At 36.0% G+C, this 23,146-nt stretch overlaps 1 protein-coding gene across 6 annotated transcripts in view; it reads left to right on the plus strand.

Moving 5' to 3' along the window:
• SGK3 (serum/glucocorticoid regulated kinase family member 3) overlaps positions 1–23,146 on the plus strand; it is a 164,334-nt gene that overhangs the window by 111,710 nt on the left and 29,478 nt on the right. For all 6 annotated transcript variants that reach the window (XM_069100056.1, XM_069100053.1, XM_069100052.1 and 3 more), the window contains 8 exons: positions 6,078–6,165; positions 13,082–13,131; positions 17,476–17,533; positions 21,925–22,008; positions 22,100–22,231; positions 22,577–22,689; positions 22,782–22,818; positions 22,927–23,013. In XM_069100056.1, coding sequence (XP_068956157.1) covers positions 6,078–6,165; positions 13,082–13,131; positions 17,476–17,533; positions 21,925–22,008; positions 22,100–22,231; positions 22,577–22,689; positions 22,782–22,818; positions 22,927–23,013 — 649 coding nt within the window. The remainder of the gene's footprint in view (positions 1–6,077; positions 6,166–13,081; positions 13,132–17,475; positions 17,534–21,924; positions 22,009–22,099; positions 22,232–22,576; positions 22,690–22,781; positions 22,819–22,926; positions 23,014–23,146) is intronic.

The following is a 23,146-nucleotide window of genomic DNA, read 5'->3' on the forward strand; positions in this document are numbered from 1 at the left end:
TAAAATCCACTATTCTTTCCACTCTACACTGAACATGTAAGTATAAATATAGATGTGGTTTATACTTACACAGCACTTGATGATTTCAAAGCATTTTCATGTCAATTATTATTGTTGTTATTGTTATAGGAAGAAGTTAAGTAGGGTAGATATTGTTCTATTTTTTTTTTTCCCAGAGAACTGGTTGATGTTGAAGGGACTGACACCTTGGGATAGAATGGCCATAACAGTTTAGAGTTTGTAATAATAGCCAAGAAAAGGAATTCCAGGCAAAGTTTGACATGTACCCTAGACTTTAGGGAAGCATTTTAAGAAAATCAGAGAAAAAATATGTATGATCCCTTCACCGAAGATTCCAAAAGGGAAAATTATTCAAGAAAAATATGTTTTTTTTAAATTTGAAATTTTTATATTATAATCCCATAAATTCCAGTGAGGAAAAAATGGGTAGGAAGAAAGCTATGAAAAAAAAAAAACATGCTGCCTAAGGGAGCCTTCTGGCAATCTCATTTTTAAAATGTATTATGCAAAATGCTAAAAGAAATGTATCAAAAATGAATATTGCATCATGACCAGAAGACTGTAAGAATAACATCAAGAAGGTTAAAGCAAAATAAAGCCAAAAGAGCTATTGTTTGTGACAAATGCTTAGGATATTTTTTAAAAGACATTTTTGAGGTATGTTAGAAAGTAGAAGATAAACAAGGATCTGATATCCATTGATTTTTACAGATGGTATAATATTCAACAGACAATAACCACCCATCCCTCCTTTTCTAAGTAGAATGATGTTAAAACTGTAAAGGGTAGAATAAACATGGTTTACCAATTCAGTCTGACATTAATTGAAGACATAAGAGAGCATTTAGCTGCTTTAAGAGAGTTAAGGTCTTCAGACCTCAGTTTCATGACAAAAGATTTACATGTGTGATTTCTGAACCAATATCTGCTATTCCTGAAAAACTGTGGACTAGAAAGGAAACAAAAGACTGGAGACAGGCTGATGTTCCATTTTTCAAAAAGTGAAGAAAGGTGAAATCTGAAAACTATCAAACTATGACATTCTCATTGGTATTAATAATGCCCAACAGACCTCTACAGTGGTTTACTAAATGGGGCTTTGAGATGATTTGATGGATGGAGTAGTAAGCAGACTTGGAGTTAGGAAGATCTGAGTTTGAATCCTACCTCTGACACCTACTAGCTATATAACCTGGGGCAAATCATTTAACCTCTCTCAGTCTTTGTTCTCTCATCTGTAAAATGCAGATTGTTATAGCACCTACCTCTCTGAAGTGATGTGAAGATCAAATGATAATATAGGTAAAACCTTAAAGTGCTGTATAAATATATAAAATCTGCAAACCTTAAAGTGCTATGTAAATGCTAGTTATTATCGTTATATATTATGATGTTATTATATATTATCATGTATCATTATAACAAGTTGTCACAACTGCAGTCTGGGAGCATAGACTACTTGTCATTCTAGGCTTAGAACTTCTTCCATCCCATATGCCTTGCAGCATAGGATTAATAACCCTTGAATTAATACCCGGATTAAATACCCCTTCCCTTTGAAAATCTGTTGGCAGACCTGACTAGAAGCCTCACCTGAGATTGGTTGGCTATTGTCCTTCGTTCTTGAACAGGATCAAAATAGCATCAGGATGTTAGAGTCAAGTTACAGTGTGTCCAGCTGTGACTCATCAGAGCAATAGGAGCTCAGAATGTTCTACCACAGTTTGGGCACAAATAGTCCATGTGAACATTTGGGGAGGGCTCTCTAAATATGTGCATCTCACGCATCTTTTTTCTTTTCTTTTTTCTTTTTTTTTTTTTTTGCAGGGGGGAAGGCAAAGCAATTGGATTTAAGTAACTTGCCCAAGGTCACATGACTAGTAAATGTTAAGTGTCTGAGGTCGCATTTGAACTCAGTTCCTCCTGGGCCAAAGGCTAGTGCTTTGTTCACTGTGCCACCTAACTGCCCCAAACACCTTGCGTTTCTTTTGAACTACTTCAGTTCTTCTTTGCTCATAGAACACAGCAACTTCTTTGATGAGGACATGCCATGCTGGACGGTCCTGTGCCAGTGTTTTCCATGTCACACAATCGATTAGGAGGAAAACAGCATTCCCTGAAGGGCCTGGTCATACTGATGCCAAGAACTTTGTCCTGTAAATCACTGTCAGTGACTTTTCTGTGAGGTGCTTGGTGAATGATACATTGCAAGCATCCCATTACACATATAAGCACACCATAGTATGCCCTGTAAACCTGGGTAAGAGATCCTGTCAAGCCCAATGCGGAGGATACTAAAACAGAACGTTTCCAGTTTCCTACAGAAGAAGGATAGGGAATCATCACTAGGGTCCAGTGTAGAGGTTCAAGTAGACTTCATTCCTTTCCATTTACTCAAGTAATCTAGTGTTTAAAGATTGGAAAATCAAGGCAATGCTACAAATATGTTGTATTCTAAGTAATTATTTGACAAGTTGTCCCTGAAAACAATTTATCTATTAACAATAACATGAAGACAGACAACTTTGAAAGACTTAAAAACTCTGATCAGTGCAATGGCTGACCTTGATTCCACGGGACCAATAATGAGACATCACTTGCTGGACTCAAGATGCAGAATGGGAGAGCTGGAGAATTTTCTCCTTAATTGTGCACAGTCAATAAAGGGGTTTTATTTTTCTTCCTTTTTCACTGGGAGAAGGGGGAGGTAGAAGGGAGAATGGGCCTATGGATTTTTTTTGCCAAAAAAGAAAAGAGACATTAAAACCTTATTATTATTACTAATTTTTTTTTCTTTTTAGAGGGGGGACTGCAGGGCAGTTAGGGTTAAGTAAATGACTTACCTAAAGTCACATGGCTAGTAGGTGTTAAGTGTCTGAGGCTGGATTTGAACTCAGGTCCTCCTGACTCCAGGGCCAGTGCTATATTCACTGCGCCACCTAGCCACCTCCATTTGAAACATATTTCTTAATTCACAGAAGAGACCAGAAGGAATCACAAACAAGCAGGACCTCTTTGAAAGTTACATATGTTAAATGTATCATATATTTTTAAATAAAAGCAAGTTGTACTTACGGTTTTTGTAATATCCTCTTTTTCTGTTCTACATATGTAGAAATCCTCTTTTTATTTGGTTTTTGTAAGTTTTAGAATTTTTTTTTAATTTAAAATTTGTCTCCTGATTTCCATGTGAATGAGATGGAAAAACATGATCTGGAGAGTAGTTCACTTGGATAGATTGATACCTGACTGAACATACACAAAGTGTGGTGATAAATGCATTTATTTCACCTTGACTTTTTATCAACTACTTTTATGAAAACATTAGAGACTTATCATTTGTGAAGATGTTAGATATAAGGCAAAGGGACAGTAAATATATTAGCTAACAGGATAAAAACAGTGGGCCAGAACTAAAAGAATGAAGTTCCATAGAAATAAATAAGCTTACATCTTAGAAAATCAGGTATACTGGTACAGGGGAACTCAGCTTTGCTCAGAAAGCACAGCTGATCTACAAAAAGACCTAGAGTGGGGCAGTAGTGAGGGATTGCAGGGGAGGGAGGGATATCAACTAACTGATTGCCCACCCATACAATGTAAGTCAGCTGCACAGTACATCTGGAGGAAAAAAAGTGGGGGGGGGGGTGCTAGGACCACAGTGAATATAGCACCAGCCGTGGAGTCAGGACCTGAGTTGAAATCCAGCCTCAGACACTTAACACTTACTACCTGTGTGACCTTGGGCAAATCACTTAACCCCAATTGCCCTGCCTTCCCCCCTCCAAAAAGAAAAAAAAAGTGCAAAGCTAATGGAATCTCAGGCTACAATAATAGAAAATATGAATAAATAGAAACATGAATAAATAAAGTAGTAATTCTACTATAATCTTCAGTGTCCATACAGAGTATCTGCAGTGTCATGTTCAATTCTTGGAGCCACATTTTATGGGAGATGTTGGCAAATTCCTGGAAGTAGAAGTATAATCAGGATAAGGAAATAGATAGCAACTGTCATATGAATTAGGCTTGAAGGAGCTGGGGGATATTTAACTTAAAAAATAAAAAGATTTTATAGGTAATTGTGCAGTTGTTGTTAAATACTTAACATGCGGAATAAGGGTTAATTGTGTTTTATGTAGCTCCAGAGGTCAAAATTCATATAGATGGGTGAGAATTACAAAGAAGAGAAGTTTAGAAGTAACCATTAGAGTTGACCCTCCCCCCCCCTCCCCGGGGCAGAGGAGATAAAGGGCTGGTCCTCAGAGTCAGAAGGACCAGGGATTAAGTTCCATCTCTGACAATGGCTATGATTCTCTGAGCAAAGACTGTAGAGAAGGCTGCTTGTCCTCTGTCACTGGAGATGTTCAAATCAAGCTTGTACATCCTGCATCGAGCAAGAATTGTTGGGATTATGGGATCCCTAAGCACCCTTTCAGCATTGAGATTTGTATATATACCCTTGAGAAGTCAGAACCCTATAGAACTATAGAAATATGAAGTTCTCTCTGATAGTAGGAATCTTTGATCTTTTTTATAACATGGTCGATATTTTAGGGGAAGTGTCCCAACTTTAAACTCTTTGCCCTCAATCTAGGTAAAAACAAACAGAAGTATTTTGAGCATGTTGCCAACTTTTCTGTTAAACCCAAACCTTCTCAGTTTGTCACTTATTTCCTGTAATTTTCCCGACTTTTCACTTTATCTAAACATGACATTTTAAATATGCAGTTCATAAGCCTTGAAACATTTTATTTTATAAAGATGTTATGTTCTAAAAAGATAAGTTCTTTTAAAGCTTTCTACTAATAACATGAAAGGCAGAATGACACAGTGGAGAGAGAGCCAGCTGTGGAAACCAGAAGACCTCAGTTCAAGTCCCTCCTCTGACATAGAGTGGCTGGGTGTGACCCTTAGCAAGTCACTTAACTTCCCTGTGTTCTGTGCAGCAGGGGCAGACTCTGTACTAGTAGGAATTGTCTTATTTGAGTGTTCCCTATTACACAAATAAAAAAATAATGATAATAGTTAACATTCACATAGTTCTTACTATGTTACAGTTGCTATCTTATTGGATCCTAACAACAACCCTAAAAGGTAGGTGCTATTATTATCCCCATTTTACAGATGAGAGGAGACTGAGTTCTTATCCTTAATAATAACATATTTTTAAAAGTTTAAATGCAAATGCAACTTAATTATGGCACTAAATCACCACATTTTTTCCATAAAATTATTTCAAATAATTTTTCAGTGATAAAATAGGATGATTTTTACACATTTGACCCACAGGTTTTATCTGATCACATAGATTATTTAAGTGCCAAGAGTTACCATTTTAAAGCAAACTAGTCCTTAGTTAAGAATTGAAGAACAACAAAACAATCAACAAACATTTATATAGTACATTTGTGTGCTAAGAATTATTCTAGGAACATGAAAGATAGTTTTTAGAAATAATTTGCTTTTAAGAAATTGTCTTTAGCTTTATAATATTATAAATTTTGGTGGAAAGATTTTAGGAATGTTGGAAGTTGATGGTATTAGAATAAATCATCTTTCAGAAAAACCAGGAAAAACTACATGAACTGATGCAAACTGAAGTGGACAGAACCAGGAAAATATTGTATACAGTAATAGCAATACTGTACAATGATCAAATGTGAATGACTTAGCTGTTCTCAGGAAAACAATGATCCAAGACAATTCTGATGGAATTCTGATGAAAAATGATATCTCTCTCCAGAGAAAGAACTGATGGAGTCTTGAATGCAGATCAAAGCATAATTTTTTTAAACTTTACTTTTTTGTGACCTTTTGGGGGGGGGGTTCTGTGTTTTCTTTCACAACATGGCTAATATGGAAATATATTTTGCATGATTGCACATGTATAACTTATATAAAATTGCTTGGCTTCTAAATGAGGAGAGGGGGAGGGAGAGAGAATTAGAACTCGAAATTTAAAAAAATGTTAAAAATTGTTTTTATATGTAATTGGAAAAAATAAACTATTAAGAAAGAATAAAGTATCATAACAAAGCTAATTTTGTTTCTAGTCCAGATGTCAGAGCATTTCTTCAAATGGACAGTCCACGACATCATTCAGATCCTTCTGAAGATGAGGATGAAAGAAGTATTCAGAAGGTAATAAAATGGGCTAGTATTTGTTAAAGCCACCATATATACAGACAGCTGTCTTCATCCCTGAAATATGCCCAGCATATGCCTGTGCTTCTCATCGAACTATAAAAATCAAGATCTACCTTGAGTACCTTCCTCTCCTCTGTGCCTTAGAAACTCTCATCATCTACACATATCTCTTCCTTTGTTTCTGTATTCCATTTCCTCTGTTATCTTGCCCCATTGAAAGTTATTCTTTGTCCCTAACCCCTGTCTTTGATAACTTTTTTACATCTAGTAAGTGTGTCAAGTGTCTGAGGACACATTCGAACTCAGGTCTTCCTGACTACAGGGCTGGTGCTCTATTCACTGCGCCACCTAGCCACCCCTCTTTGATAACTCTTAATTCTTCCCTACTGACTTCTTCCCTGTTGCCTACAAACATGCCCAGGTCACCATAGTTCTTTCAAACAAATAAACCTGTTAACTGGACATGACCTGGATCCCTTCATTGAGATATCTAATGACCTTTTTTCATTTCTCCTCAGTTTTGATCTCTATAATTTTTTTTTTTAAGCAATCGGGGTTAAGTAACTTGCTCGAGGTTACACGGCCAGTTATTTCTGGGTGTGGTGCTGAGTGTCTGAGCCCGGGATTTGATCTCCAGGTCATCCCGACACTGGAGCCGGTGCTCTTACTCGCTGAGCCACCTGGCCGCCCCTAAGCAATCGGGGTTAAGTAACTTGCTCGAGGTTACATGGCCAGTTATTTCTGGGTGGGTGCTGAGTGTCTGAGCCCGGGATTCGATCTCCAGGTCATCCCGACTCTGGAGCCGGTGCTCTTACTCACTGAGCCACCTGGCCGCCCCTAAGCAATCGGGGTTAAGTAACTTGCTCGAGGTTACACGGCCAGGTGTTTCTGGGTGGGTACTAAGTGTCTGAGTCCGGATTTGATCCCCAGGTCAGTCTGACACTGGGGCCGGTGCTCTTACTCGCTGCGCTACCTGGCCACCCCTATTCCTTCTCTTTTTTTCCTAAGCCACTTGCATTATGTCTTCAAAGCCCCACTGCTTTATTGAAAGTGCTCTCTGACCAGTTAATAGTGATCTTTTAACTGTTAAATCCAAAAAATCCAGGCCTCGGTTTCCTTGATCTCTCTGATGCTTTTGACACTATTGGTCATATGCCTTCCTCTTGTGAACTCTCATTTCTCAGGCTCTTCTGATGCCACTCTCTCTCGACTTTTTTCTTAATCCAACTGCTCTTTCATATCAGTATTATACACTTCCTTCTCCTTTGGTGTGAGTATTCCTCAGGGGTATCTGATGGGCCTTCTTCTCTTCTGTATATCCTGTCCCATGGAGATTTATTAGCTCCAATGGATTTAATTATCATTTACACACTAATGACTACCATAGCTTTATAGTCTGGCCCTAATCTCTCTCCTGAACTGCAGTTCCACATGTTAACAACTTAAAAAAAAAAACCAACTATCTAACTTCCTCCCTAAAACTGCTGCTCCAAAGTTCCCTATTTCTATTGAGGGAACTCTCATTTAGTCATTCAGGTTGTGACCTCTTAGAAGTCAGCTTACACTCCTCCCCTCTCCACCCCCCTCACATTTAATCACTTGACAGGTCTTACTGATTATATCTCTTATAAAATCTTTACCATCATTCTCCATTGCTCTGTTTTCATGACTAGCCCCTCCCCAATCCAGGCCCTCATCACCTTTTATTGACTAGTAAAATCTCTTTCCAATTAGTCTTCCTCTCCCCCCCCCCTGCCTCCAATCTATCCTTCATAAAGCTGCCAAAATAATCTTCGTAAGGTTCTTTCCCATGATCATGTATTAAGTATTTTCAGTGACTCACTATGACTGTATCGCCAAGGCAGTATTCACAGCACTGGTGGTAACTATGAATATGCCAGCTTAGTTCTGAATTGAGAAATATAATAGACTCTCCACGTAGAAGACAGAAGCAAAACATTTATTCAGATACCAGAAAAATCCCAACACAATCAAACTGAATACATCATAACAACAAAGAAGGGAACACCACCACCAAAACTTTCCCTCTGTTTGGGCCTTCCCACAAACAAACACTCACAATCCTAGCTGTCTGCTTGCCTGTGTCCTTTCTCTCACTCCACTCAAACTGCTCTGACTCATTCCCTGCTCCACCCCTTCCTTCTCCACCTATCCAGATTCCTCCCACCACAGGCTCCATGTGATTACATTTGGCTTGGTAAGGGGCAGGAATGATCTTCAAATTCACATGGGCCTTTTAATGGATGGGAAAGATCTTCCCATTAAGCAAAAATACATTAACAATGGTGCAGTGAATAGAGTGCTGGGCCTAGAGTCAGGAAGACATGAGTTAAAGTCTGGCCTCAAACGTTTACTAGCTTATGTGATCCTAGGCAAATCACTTAACCCTTTTGCTTCAGTTTTCTTATCTGTAAAATGAGCTGGAGTAGGAAATGGCAAACTACTCTAGTATCTCTGCCAAACAGGGTCATAAAGATTCAGTTATGACTAAAATTACTAAACAACAACATATATACATATACATTGTTTTTACATTAAATGTAATTATATTAAATTGTAATTGAGTTGACATATAAATATTTATGTATATATGTCATTTCACTCCATCCCTCCCTCCCCCCCTCCTCAATATTGTGGAATTTTGGTTCCATGAAGGTAGGGACTATTTTGTTGTTGGTTTTGTTTTGATTTTGTATCTTCAGGACCTACTGCAGGGAAAATTTTAAAGTTTTTGTTGATAATTCTTGCCCATCTCAATCTCCAGCCCATGTAAAATTTTGAAATGTTAATTTTGAATTATAACCACAGCTTGCTCCCAGAAAAAACCCCATTAAATTCTTTATCAAGTAAGATGCAAATGATTCAGGTGGTAGAGGAATTCTTATTTAAAAGTATCACATCACTTTCTTATTCAGCCTTATATCTTTCCTATCATATAAATTGTGCTAAAATGTCACAAAATGCCTACTACTCCAATAATATTAATCTTCCAGGAAAACATAAATTATTTTTATTTAGCATGAATAAACCTGTAGCAAGTTAACTTTATAAGCTTCTTTAAAATATTACTTCTAAAAGTACCTGGAAATAGTAAGAGGAGCTCTGTGTAGATAGATGCTTCCCCGCTTCCCTGATCGTTTTGGTATTGTCGGGTGCTGGAGTGACGTATTTATTTTATTTTTATCAAGTGCTGATATGAGAGTCCATGTGGCATAGTGGATGGACAATCAGACCCAGATTTTGAAAGAACTGGACCCTAGTTCTGCCCAGTGACACATATGGGCTGTATGACTGTGGGTAAATCATTTAACTCGTTCATGCCCGAGGCAGCTCTCTAAGACTGTAGGTTGCTGTTGCAAATGTGCTGTGATGTGGGATTTCCTTACCTACAAGAGTTGGAACAATCACAGGAGTAGTCTCTTCTACCCACTCCCCCCCTCTGCCACACACACACAAAATTCACCCCTTCCTCAGGATAGGGAATAGGGAAAGTGGTGATCACAGCACATAGATATGGCATGTCATAATAGGTCAGCTGGATGCCCCATGTGATCATAGGGTGAGGTAAAACACAGACTCTAGAATCCTGCATTCTTCCAGCCCAGCTTTGCCACTAACTCTATAACCATGGGAAAGTTGCCTTATCTCTGACAAGATAATTTACAAAAGATAATTATTACAAAATAATCATTTTTCCTAAATTCTGTGATTCTATACTCATTTTAAAGTTTTCATATATTCTTAGAATTACCTTACTAAATGATGAAAGAACAATGCAGTTTTTCTGTAAAGAACTTTATTGATAATCTTGTTTTTACACATTTATTTCTATATATATTACTCCCACCAAACAAATTATTCCTTGTAATAAAGATTATAAAAAAAAAGAACTATCCAACACATCAACCAAATCTGATGTGTCTGAACATATAAATATATATGTAAATAAAGTAATTCACATCCCTAGTGCCCCACAGCTCAGCTCTTCCGTGAAACCAAGTGTGGTTGTTATAATTACAAATTCTACTGATTATTACTAAATAGAACTGTAAGAAACTTTAGCAGTCATCTAGCCAAATCCACCTTTTGGAAAAAAAAAAAATGAGACTTTAACCAGAGAAGTTAAGTGATACAATGTGCTGTTATTCATTCTTTTAATAAGTTACAGCTTGACCTAACTTTATTAATTAGATGCATTCCTGAAAGTTACTCTATATTGCTCTTTATGGCTTTCACAAGTATCTATTAGGGCTTCACGATGCCCCTTGAGGTGGGTAGTATAAGTATTATCATCCCTATTTTACAGGTGAAGAAACTAAGACTCAGAAATTTCTACTTGGCCAAGGTCAGTCACCACAAACAAGTTCAGGTGCCATAGCCACATTGAAATTTCCTGACTTCCAACTCCATTGTTCTTTCTAGTACACCAGGAGTATAGATAAAAGATGATATATCCGATTTTATTTCCTAATTGATTTCATTGTAATTAACAGTTACACAGTTGTCTTCCCATATGGAACAAAATTACATTTAATCCTAAATTATAAGGATATGTTGCCCTTGTTATTGTAATAGAATGTAAAACTCCATGAGGGCAGGGACTATTTAATTTTTTTTCTGTATCCTTAGCACATAGTAGGTGCTTAATATGTCTAGTGAATAGATTCTCTTCCCTATCCATAGCTTCCGTGCTATTACACCTACAGAGAAGGCTTTCTCTCATTCCAACGACCACCATCCCAACTGTTAGTACTCTGCTTCCAAAAATACTTTGTATATTATTATGCATGTGCTTGTATATGTACTGTTCTCCCTCTTGGGAGTTTAAGCTCTTTGTGCATAGGCATTGTTCAATTCATTATATTTGTACATTCAGTATCCAGCACACTGTGACTACTAAATAGTAGGCACTTAATGTTCATTGATTGATTGCTTGATAATCTAGGAACACTTAATTCTCCTGTATAACCCACTGGAGAAAAGTAAAATGAAGGAATAGTTGATTTATAGTATCTCTCCTTTATCATTAAAACCACAATTATATGGAAATTGAGGGGATGACCATCAAGTGGGGAATAACTAAGCAAGTTGTGGTATATTAATGTAATGGAATACTGTTGTATTATAAGTAATGAAGAGCAGGTGGATTACAGAAAAACCTGGAAAGACATAGATGCACTAATACAGAGTGAAGTGAGCAGAACCAGGACAGCACTGTACACAGTATCAGCAACATTGTTTGATGATCAACTATGACTTAGCTCTTCTCAGTAATAGTGATCCAAGACAAGTCCAAAAGACTTATGATGGAAAATGCTATCCTTGTCCAGAGAAGAACTGATGAAGTTTGAATACAGATTGGAGCATACTATTTTCACTGTATTTTTTTTCATGTTTTTTTTCTTTTAAACATGTTTTTCATGGTTTTTTTGTTTCTTCTTTAACAACATGACTAATATGGATATATGTTTTATATGATAGCACATATGTAACCTATACCAATTGCTTACTATGGGGTGGGGAGGGAAGAAGGGAGAAAATTTGGAATTCAAAATTTTATGTAAGAAAGTGAATATTAAAAACTGTGTTTACATGGACTGGGAAAAATAAAATACTATTTAGAATAAAAAATAAAAACAATTATTAGAATGTGCAGTATACACAGTTAATGTTCATAGCTCAATTTCTGTAACTTCTAGGTTTACAAAATGCTTTTTTCTGTATTGTACAAGTTTTCTTATCTCCCTTTTATGGAGCAGTAAAGTGAACTTGAGCAGTAAAGTGACTTGCCCAAGGTCTATGAGAATTGAGACTCAAAACATAATTTTCATGAGTCCATTATGTGTTCCAGCATACCTCAGACTCTGTGGGACTTGATTGTTTAAGCACAAGCATATATGCCATTTCTCCAGATATTCTATAGAACTATAATACTATAGTGTTTAATCACATTCAACAAACATTTATTTTAATTTATTATGTATATAGCATGGGGCTCTGAGATACCAAGAAGAAGATGGATAAATTTGTCCAATTATTTTTTTACCTGGAATTTTGTTGAATCACAAAAGTGAGTTTTACCACAACAAATTCTAGGGATTTGGAATTTAAAAATATTTGTTGTAATGGAAATTAAGTTGTATTAGAACTTGTACTTCAAAGGGAACTTATTTAACTGGGGGTAAAAGAAGGTGCTTCTCTCTTTTTACTTAAAGAATTAAAATCCTGTAGTTTTCATTAGAACTTGAACACAAATTACTCAAATACCTACTAAGTGATTGCTTGGCTGAACATTTCTAGGAGTTAACAAGTAACAGAGATGGGAGTGTTTGAAGTTCAACTCTGTTTCCTTAGGTTTAAAATTCTCCCCCCCCCCCTTGTCTCTAGGAAAATACACACTCATTTGAAAAATCTAGATACACAAACCGAATTACTGTTTTTGTCTATTTAATGTGTAAAGAATTTGTGAAGTGAGTATATTTGAAGCAGATTTGACCTTTCTTGGCTTCTTTAAGAATCACTTTTCCCAAGGCCTCATTTTGGCCATCCAATAGTTTGCTAGATAATATTTGGTGAACCAGGATTGCCAAATTCATAAAGAAATCTGTGTGATGTCAGTGAATCTTTTCAAAGATGTATGATCTGGAAGAATGTCCTAAGTTATTACCAGAAATTTAGTTTACTCCATTAACTTGTATCTCTGCCTCTCACAGATTATCACTCACTGACCTGTTGATCTGGTAATAAAGACTTAATTACTAAGTCTTAGTAATGCCAGATTTATAAACCCCCCCCCAAAAAAAAGGCACTTAAAATGTATTCGTTAAATGATTATTCATTGACTTGAACCTAACTAACTGAAAATATTATTGTTCCATCCCTCAAACAGCTACACTCTACCTCACAGAACATCAACCTGGGACCAACTGGAAATCCTCAGTAGGTTTAATTTTATTTTTCAAACTATCCTTTAATTGTTAATTGTGGGGGGAAACATCTTCATTTAAAAACAATATAGCATTATACATTTTTATAACTAATAGTTTAGCTGAAAACCTCAGAAATAATACTTGAGTGAAAGTGAATACTTAATACATATTGTTTTTGTGCTCCATAAATGATTTAATATGTCATGCCTAGTTTTAATCCTTGTAGAAATCTTATAGCCTGAATAAACTGGAGTTAAACAGAATGCAATTGACAACATTCTAGTTTCTCTATTTGCAATGGGGATAAAATAGCTTTGACTATAATTGTACGTGTAGGCTTAATAAGAAATACTTTTTGTCCTAGAAGACAGCGCTCCCTTTTTATCACAAAAAGTAACAGGTTTATGCTAAAATAATTGGCTGACTATTTTGGAAGTATTTGTTTTAAAGAAAAAGGATGTTTTAGTTTCTTTTATTTATATATTTTTTTGACTTTAAAAAAAAATTTTTTTTTACATTAAGGAGAAAGGGAATAAGCCATTACCAAATGTCAGGAACTGTACCAAGCAGTTTACAACTATCTCGTTTGATCCTCAAAACAGCCCTGGGAGACAGGTGCTGTTATCCCCATTTTACAGTGAGGAAATAGAGAAAAACAGCTTAAGTGACTTGCCCAGGTTCATACAGCTAATAAATGTCTGAGGTCACATTTCACCTCAAGTCTTCCTAATTCCAGGCCCAGGGCTCTATGGATTGTGGCGCCACCTAGCTACCATTACAACACATTTATTTCTGATTATATATCTCCTCCCTTTCCCAGGGAGATGTCAATTGTAACAAAAATTTTAAAAGAAAAATGGGAAAAAAGCAGACCAGCAAAACCAACCACCAGCATATCAGCCATATCTGATAGAGTATTCAGTATCTATCACCTATCTCTGAAGTGAAGGGAAAGAGATGTATTTTCTTAGTTCTCACTTGGGGCCAAAAAACTCAATCATTATAATCGGTGTTGAGTTTTGTTTTATTGTTCTTTCAATTTACATTGTGTTATAATCATTGTGTACCTTTTCATGGTTCTACTTACTTCACTCTTCTTCAGTTCATATAAACCTTCCATTTCATTCTCATTGTTATTTTTTATAGTACAATTCATTGATAATCTGTTCTGTGTGCCACTATCAGTGAGCACCTACATGGTTTCAGATTTTTTGCTGCCATGAATATTTCGACTTCCTTGAAGAATATGCCTAGTATTGGGACCCAGGGTAAAAGAGCATGTCTTAGCTGGTTTGTAGCATAAATTACAAATTGTTTGTTAAATGGATAGATTAATGTACAGCTCTACCAGCAGTTTATGAAAACATGTTTGATAACGAGTTAAATGAATTCCAGCTTTGTAGTGGTAGGCCTCTCAAATCTTTCTTATGTTCCCCATAATTCTGACTATATCACCTTACCCAGCGTATCATGCTGAAGATTGGTTGGGGGAAGAGGGTATCTCCAGAGAGATATTTAAAAGAAAAAATGTAGTTTTGAACGGTCCTTTTTATCTGCATGTTCATAATTGTATATTAGAAGAATTAATGCTATATAAATAGAGAGAATTTCCACTCTAGGATTTCCCCACAAAGATGAAATCACAATTCTGTCTCTACCCAAAGGCTTATGAGCCAAATTTAAAAAACAGACGAATGTTATTTAATTTTTTAAAATAAGTCGTTAGAAAATGTGTTCTCCATCTCTTGTTTGGGAGATGTGGTTAAATTTTGTCTAGCCCTAATCCATCCTCCACTCACCTGTCAAATTGATCCATAAGTACTATGTCACTCCTTATTCAGTAAACTTTAGTAGCTCTCTTTTATCTTCATGGTCAAAAATAAAATTCTCCATTTAGCTTTTAAAGCTCTTCATAACCTGGCCTGTTCCCCACTTTCTAGTCTTCTTATACCATATTCCCCTACCATGAACTCTGCCATCCAGGGGCACTGGATATCTTGCTGTTATTCGAACAAGACTCTCTGTCTTCTGACTGAGCATTTTCCCTGACTGAGACTCCCTCCCTCCTGATTTCCATCAGTGGACATCCCACCTTTTGCAAGAAGCATTTCCCAGTCCTCCTTAATCTTAGTGCCTTCTGTTTGAGACAGTCCTCAGTTTATCTTATGTAGATCTTATTTGTACAGTTCTTTACGTAGTCTCCCCCATTAAACTGTGAGTTGCTTGAGAGCAAGAACTCTTTTTTTGCCTTCCTTTGTATCTTAAGCATTTAACAGAGCCTGGTATATAATAGGCACTGAATAAATTCTTGTTGACTGATTGTATTTTTATATTGGAGTAAGAATATTCCTAGTATAGCTTCAGACCAAGAGTGACATCAAACTTTCTAGCAGTTTTTTTCTCAACTTTGCCCAGTTTTTCTCTTTCCCACCCACTAACAGAATATTCACCTGCTAGTTGATCTAAATAAAGGAATGGCCTTGGCTTTCTCTCTGATTCCTTTGTTCTTGGCTTCTTTCTCTCTCCATTCGAAGGCAGAAACAAAGTAAGTTACACAGCCACTGGATACATCTTTGTGAAATTGTGATTGTCTTTCTGTAGCTTGGAAAAGGTTTCTGGGCATCTAGGTGGTGCAGTAAATAGAGCACCGCTCCTGGGGTCAGGAGGACCTGAATTCAAATGCGGCCTCAGACACAACACTTACTAGCTGTGTGACCTTGGGCAAGTCACTTGACCCCAGTCGCCCTGCCTTCCCCCTCCAAAAAGAAAAAAAAAGTTTCTTAGTAGCTTTATTATCTATTCTAAGATTTCCCCTTCAACAGATATTACCAACTATAAGTATTATATCCTATGATGCCAGCTCACAGATTTAGTTAGGATGTATATTGCTTTCCAAACTCAATTTGCTATCTCTCCCCCCTGACCCTCCCATTTTCCAGTTTCTTTCAGAACTGTCATCATCCTTCCAATCACTCAGGTTCATAACTTCGGCACTGTTCTGGACTCCTCTCTCTTCCTCATCCAGTTCCTCATTCAGTCAGTTGCCAGATCTTGCCATGTCTACCTTCCCAGCCTTTATGGCATCTGATCTCTTCTTTCAGTTACTCAAATCCAACCTTAGTTCAGGCTCTCCTAGGTTACTGCAGCAGACTGCTGATTGGTCCTCCTACTTCTAGTTGCTCTGACCCTCCTACACACTGCTGGCAGACTCCTACTCATCCAGCTACAGCGTCTCCTTATTGTTTCTGGGGTAAAATACAGACGACTCTGTTCAGCTTTTATAGCCCTACACAGACTGCTCACAGTCTCTCTTTCTAGCCTCACTGGACATTATTCCTCATGCCACACTCACAAATGACACTCCAGCTCCATGCAAGTAAGCACCTGTCTCCTGTCCATTCCATGTGTTCTGATGCACTTTGTTGTTCCACTTAATAGCATCCCTCCCACACTTTATTATGCAGCACAGGCACCATCTTCTACATGATGCCCCTCCTGTCTTCCCTCCTAACTACTTTGTTTTTAATTACTTTGTGCAACTTTATTAATTTTACATTTATGCTACATTTACATATAATATATGTATTTATATAATTTATATGTAATATATTATATGTATTTTTAATGTACTTCTTGTCTTCTCTATTAGAACATAAGCTTCTTATGCACATTGTTTCATTATTTGTACACATATCCATCCCTACCTCTTGTCCCAGGGTCTGACACACGGCAGGTGGTAGTAAATACTTAGTTAGTGGATTGGTTTCTTTTCACTCATCATAATGTATTTTAAAATATATATAAAACACAAGTTTTAAAATAGATTTTTATTGATTTTGTTTTTACATTGCATCACTTTCCCTCTGGATCACTTTCCCCCCAGTTCAGAGAGCCATTTCCTATAATAAGGAATTTTTTTTTAGAAGAGAGAAAAAAATTCTGGACAACAAATAGATATATATATTTTTTAAATCTGACATTATATGCAGTGTTCCACACTTGCAGAACCCCTTACCTCTGCAAGGGTGGGAGTTATTTCCTAGTATTTCTCTTTTGTGGTTAAGCTTGTTCTTTGTAACTTTTTGTTTTTTATTGTTTTGTGGTTGTCCTTTCCAATTATATTGTTATAATCATTGTGTAATAAGCAGAAATTTAAATTTCTTTTAAGTTAACAATTCTAAAACTTTATTGGGTTTTATTGGTTAAAGACATTGTTAGGTATTTTATAAATTGCTGAAACCAATACACCATAATGTTCAGTGCTAAAATGCCACTCACAACTAGGAAAGTCAACATTATTCTTTCTGAGATTAATAATCTAGTTTACTTTTGTGTCTTTCTTAATTTATTTCAGTGCAAAACCAACAGATTTTGATTTCCTAAAAGTTATTGGAAAAGGCAGCTTTGGCAAGGTAAAGTATCTCTGTTTTCTTATTCAGTAAATTTATTGAACAAAAACATAAGTGAATACCTTCTCGTGATTGAAACTGTGGTATACAAAGTTTTATAAGACAGTTTTTTCCTGCAAGACACTTAAAGTTTAATAGGAAGCATAAGATATATGCAAATTTCTCTAATATAAGGCGCTGTTTCACAATATAAGGCCATAGAATAGTATAGAGATAGGAAGGAAGGAGGGAAGGAAACACTTCTAAGCAGACTAGTTAGGGTTGAAGAGATACTCCTTAAAAAAGAAAAGTGTCTAAGACAAGCTCCAAATGACTTTAAACATAAAGGTGATATCATAAACAAATTAGGAGGTCATGGAAGAAATTACCTGTCAGATCTGTGGATTAAGGGCAGAATACATGACCAAGCAAGAGATAGAGAGGTTGTCAGGAGGTAAAATGTACAGTATATAAAATTTTAGATGTACATATAGGCAAGACCAATTCAGCCAATACTAGAAGAGAAACAGGAAATGGGATGGGGGAATCTTTGCAGCAAGTTTCTCTGATAAAGGTCTAATTTTTAAGATATATAGGGAACTGAGTCAAATTTGTACAAATAAGAGCCATTTCATGATGGACAGGTGGTCAAAGAATGTCTGTGGGGAGTTTTCAGAGGATGTAATCCAAGCTATTAAAAACCATACAAAATGCCCTAAATCACTAATTATTAGAAAAATGCAAATTAAAACAACTCTTCAGTACCACTTCACACCCATCATGGCAGAATTGACAAAAAAGGAAAATGACAAATGCTAGAGGGACTGTGGGAAAACAGGTACATTAATATGCATTGTCAGTGCATTAACTGGTCCAACTATTCTGGAAAGCAATTTGGAAATATGTCCTATCAAACTGTACATACCCTTTGATCTAGCAATATTACTACTAAGTCTCTTCCCCCAAAGAAATCAGAGAAAGACAAAAAGGAACCATATGATATAGCAAAAATATTTATAGCAGCTTTTTTTGTAGTGGCAAAGAATTGGAAACTGAACTGGTGCTTGTCACTGAAGAAGCTGTAGTATATGATTGTGCTGTAATATTCTTGTGCTATAAGAAGTGGTGAAGGGGATGGTTTCATAGACATTTGGGAAAACATGTTTTTTTGGAAGGCAGTTGGGGTTAAGTGACTTGCCCAAGGTCACACAGCTAGCTTGGTTTTTTTTGTGTGCTAAGTGTCTGAGGCCAAATTTGAACTCAGGTCCTTCTGACTCCAGGGCTGGTGCTCTATTCACTGCGCCACCTAGCCACCCCTGGGAAAACATGTATTAACTGATGCAGAATGAAGGGAACAAAACCAAGAGAACAGTTTATACAATAATAACAATATTAAGGACAAACGGCTTTGAAAGACTTGGGAATACTGAATACTGTGGGTGAATAATGATCACTCACAATTCCAGAGGACTCATAATGAAGTATGTTACCCACCTCAGAACAGTGATAGACTCAACACAGATAGAAGGCTTTGGGGTGGAGCCAGAAGTATGGCCAATACAGGAATTTGTTTTGCTAAAATCTATAGCGTTTTAAAAAGGGTTTTATTTTTCTTGCTTTCTCAAGCAAGGAGGGGATAGGGAAAGGTGGGAAGAAGAGAATGTGGACCTGAAAATAAAATAAAATTTAATTTAATTCAAAGAAAATGGAAGGCATTGGAACACTTGGATTTTCATTCCAGTTGTCAGTATCGCTATAAAGTAAAATTTTATACATATATATATATTAGTATTCTAGTATTCTACTTAGTTGTATTTGAAACCAGATAAATGGTTCTGAGTTCCTGGCATTTGGAAAGTTTATATACTAAATTGTACTACCAACATCCATGCAGATATAATTAGACACAGTTAACTGTATTTATCTTGGGGATTTGGATGAAATTTAAGTTGAGTGGTGATTTAAATTTAAATTTTAATTGACTGATGATCATGGGACGGGGGGAACAACCACCAAATGTGTTAAAAGGAAAATTAGTTTAAAAAATACACAGAAATAAGAGAATTTGGTTAAAGAACATAAAAAGAAAACTATCAACAGAATATGAATAAGTAATATAGTATTAATTCTACATTTTCCTCTATAGCTCAACTTGTCCAGTGAATATTCAGCCTGCCTCAACTTCCTAAAGACTTATTCCTTTTGTAATGAGATGCATCCTGCTTTCTGCCTCCAGTCCTATTGAATCCATTCTCCAAAGTTTTGTGATCTCATTGCCAATTTCAATGAAACTTTCTCTGTCTTAATTCTTCATGTTTTTTCTGACACATCTAACATTGCCATTTAGTCCCTTTCTTCTTTTTTGACTTTCATCACTAATGCTATCCTGGTTCCTCGACTTAGATGACTTTTCCTTTAATGTTTCCTTCATGGGTTCCTGCTGATTTAAAAAAAAAAAAAGTTAAAAAATGTAATCTGCAATTCTAGTTCAATGAGTCTGACTTAAATTCCTGACCACATTCTGTAAGGTATTAACTAAAGAAATGGTTAGTAAATATCTTAGAAAAGGAAGCTGTAATCACAAAAAGTTTACTTGGTTTCATCAAGATCAGGTATGCTATAAGCAGGTAGGTGGTACAGTAGATAGAGTGCTGGACCTGGAGTCAAAAGACTTACCTTCCTGAATTCAAATATGGCCTCAGACACTTACTAGCTAGGTGACCCTGGGCAGGTCACTTAATCTGTTTGCCTCATGAGATACTCTAGTATCTCTGCCAAGAAAACCCTAAAATGGGATAACAAATAGTCAGACATGACTGAACAACAAGGTATGCTGTCTGTATTAACCCTTATTTGCTTTCTTCACAAGATTGGTAATAAGGTTTGCCTAAATTTTAGTCAAGTATTGGTAAAATCTGTCATGCTGTTCTTATGGAAAAGAAGGAGACATTCAGGCTAACTGATAGTAGGTTAGATGGGTTTAGCAATGGTTGAAAGGCCAGGTTCAGAATAGTTTTTAATGATTTAATGTTAACTTGGAAGGAGATCTCCATTATAGTGCAGCAGGGATCTGAGGTTGGCACTATGCTTTTTTAATATTCTGATAAAAGACTTGGATAAAGGATTAAATTTTCAGATGACACGAAACTGAATGTCTTAGAAGACAGAACTCAAAAAATATCTTGACAGGCTAGAACACTAGACCAAATTGAATAATATGAAAGGTAATAATGAACTACAAGTTTTTATGATATGGCATAGGAACATAATCATTGTTTCCAGCATTGTTTTTATGGGGAAATGAGTTCCAAGTTCCAAATAGCCATCAAACAGATTAGCTTTTAAAATATTTCCTCTTTTTATTATGAACTTAAGCTTTTTCATAAACAAGAACAGAAGATAAAACCTGGAAAGGTTGGAAGTGACTTCTCCAATGAAGGTCATGTAGCTAGGCATAGAGACAGAATTGAGGCTAGGGCTCCATTCTCTCATGCTCCAAGCCCAATACTCTCCCACTGTCTAGTGCTACCTCTCCTAGTTTATAACCAGCTCCTTCACTGGAGCTCAGCCACTTCTCCCTTCTCTCTTTGTTATATTTGTCTCTCTAGACTTCCACTAAGTGAAGGGTATGCAGTATGCTTAAGTACTGCTATGCCACTACCTGGGGCAGAGGGCTGCTTCTAGAATAAGGCGCTTAAACCTCAAACCGAAGCTTGAAAGAAAAACCTAATTATAAAAGACATGTTTATTTCTATTACATATTTATCATCTTCTCTTTGTCTTTCTCAAATACAAGTCTTGACATAAAACTTAAGACATTTCAATGTAGTTTTTTACTAAGGTAAAAGGTGTTTTTTAGGCATTTGCTAAAAGAGAAATTTTAGGTATTCCAAGTTCTAGTTAACTTTGTCATTTATCTTTAGTAAGTGAAGATGAGATAGTTAAAAACTAACAAAAGTTACTAAGTAGAAGATCAGAACCTCATTCCTCTAATAATCTTCCCATCTAGTCCAAAGGAAAAAGGAAGGAAATCAGGCAAGTAAAATCAGAAGGCTTCACTGTTCAGAACACAAGTAAGCAGTTATCTAAGTCATTTTTGTATCTGCTTTTTTCAAGTTAAGATTTTTCATTTATTGGTGAATGAATGGATTTATGAACAAAGCATATATTAAGCACTTACCATGTACTAAGAACTGGATTTACAAATAGAAAAGTCATATAGTCCCTGCTCTCAGGGAGCTCACATTCTAATGAGGGAAACAAGCACATGGAAGATTTCAGCTGCAAGTCAAATGAAAGGAACAGTGGCAAAGCAGATATTAATGCCTCCTATTTTAATGTCATTATGAAAAATTAAATTGTTATTAACAAAATGTTAAAAATTAAAATTATTCCTTTATCTTGAAATGTGACAGGTTCTTCTGGCAAAAAGGAAACTAGATGGAAAATTTTATGCTGTCAAAGTGTTGCAGAAAAAAATTGTTCTGAAGAGAAAAGAGGTAAATTAGAAGACTTGTGTGTTGTCATTCTCGACTAACCAAAATGTTGTTCTTCGTGTATGTTACAAATTCTTTCTATTTTTTTTTCCAGCAAAAACATATTATGGCTGAACGTAATGTGCTCTTGAAAAATGTGAAGCATCCATTTTTGGTTGGATTACATTATTCATTCCAGACAACTGAAAAGCTTTATTTTGTTCTGGATTTTGTTAATGGAGGGGAGGTAAATTTTGCATATAATCTTACTATATTATTAGTATTTCTAAATACTATGCTATAAATAAAAAGTGTTTATCTAGATCCATTTCCATTTTTTGTTTCTAGGTTATCTTTATCAAGTATTATTGAGCTTAAATTAAAAAGAGAAAAGTAGTTCAAAAAAACCAAGCAGCATACCATATCATAAAAGGGAGGGAGGAATATTTTCTTGTATCTTCTTTCTGGGGCCATATTTGACCAGGATAACTTTATTGTATAAATAATGCCAATAAATTCAGCCCTTGGAATTATAAAATGTATGTGTATTACTTTCCACTTTGATCTTAGCATGGATTTTTTTTATTGACAGCTTTTCTTTCACTTACAAAGAGAACGGTCCTTTCCAGAACACAGAGCCAGATTTTATGCTGCAGAAATTGCCAGTGCTTTGGGCTACTTGCATTCCATAAAAATAGTATACAGGTACATTTCATAAATGTTCCTTGTAATTAATATCCCTTTTCCTCCAATACCTTAATTAATGTAGAGGCCCATTTTTTTTTCTTTTGGAACAGGGACTTGAAACCAGAAAACATTCTTTTAGACTCAATAGTAAGTATGTTTTCTCTTTTTCTCATAGGTAAATTCCAAAATTCTGTTAAAATGTATTTGTGTTTTGCATGTATGTGTATAATTATACTAATATCCTGTACTTGACAGGGACATGTCGTCTTAACAGATTTTGGATTATGTAAAGAAGGGATTGCTATATCTGACACAACTACAACGTTTTGTGGGACACCAGAGGTAAGAAAGATGTTTCACTTGGCATTTTAAAATACTCTGTATAAAATTCTTAATAATATGCAATCACAAATTGCATATGAAAAAACCCAAGTCGAGTAAATAAAATATAGTAAAAACTGTTTATCTGACTAGC

Source organism: Petaurus breviceps, unplaced genomic scaffold (assembly GCF_028583685.1).
Source record: "Petaurus breviceps papuanus isolate PSGF00001 unplaced genomic scaffold, PetGlider_PUasm1.0 38, whole genome shotgun sequence".
Taxonomy (NCBI): domain Eukaryota; kingdom Metazoa; phylum Chordata; class Mammalia; order Diprotodontia; family Petauridae; genus Petaurus; species Petaurus breviceps.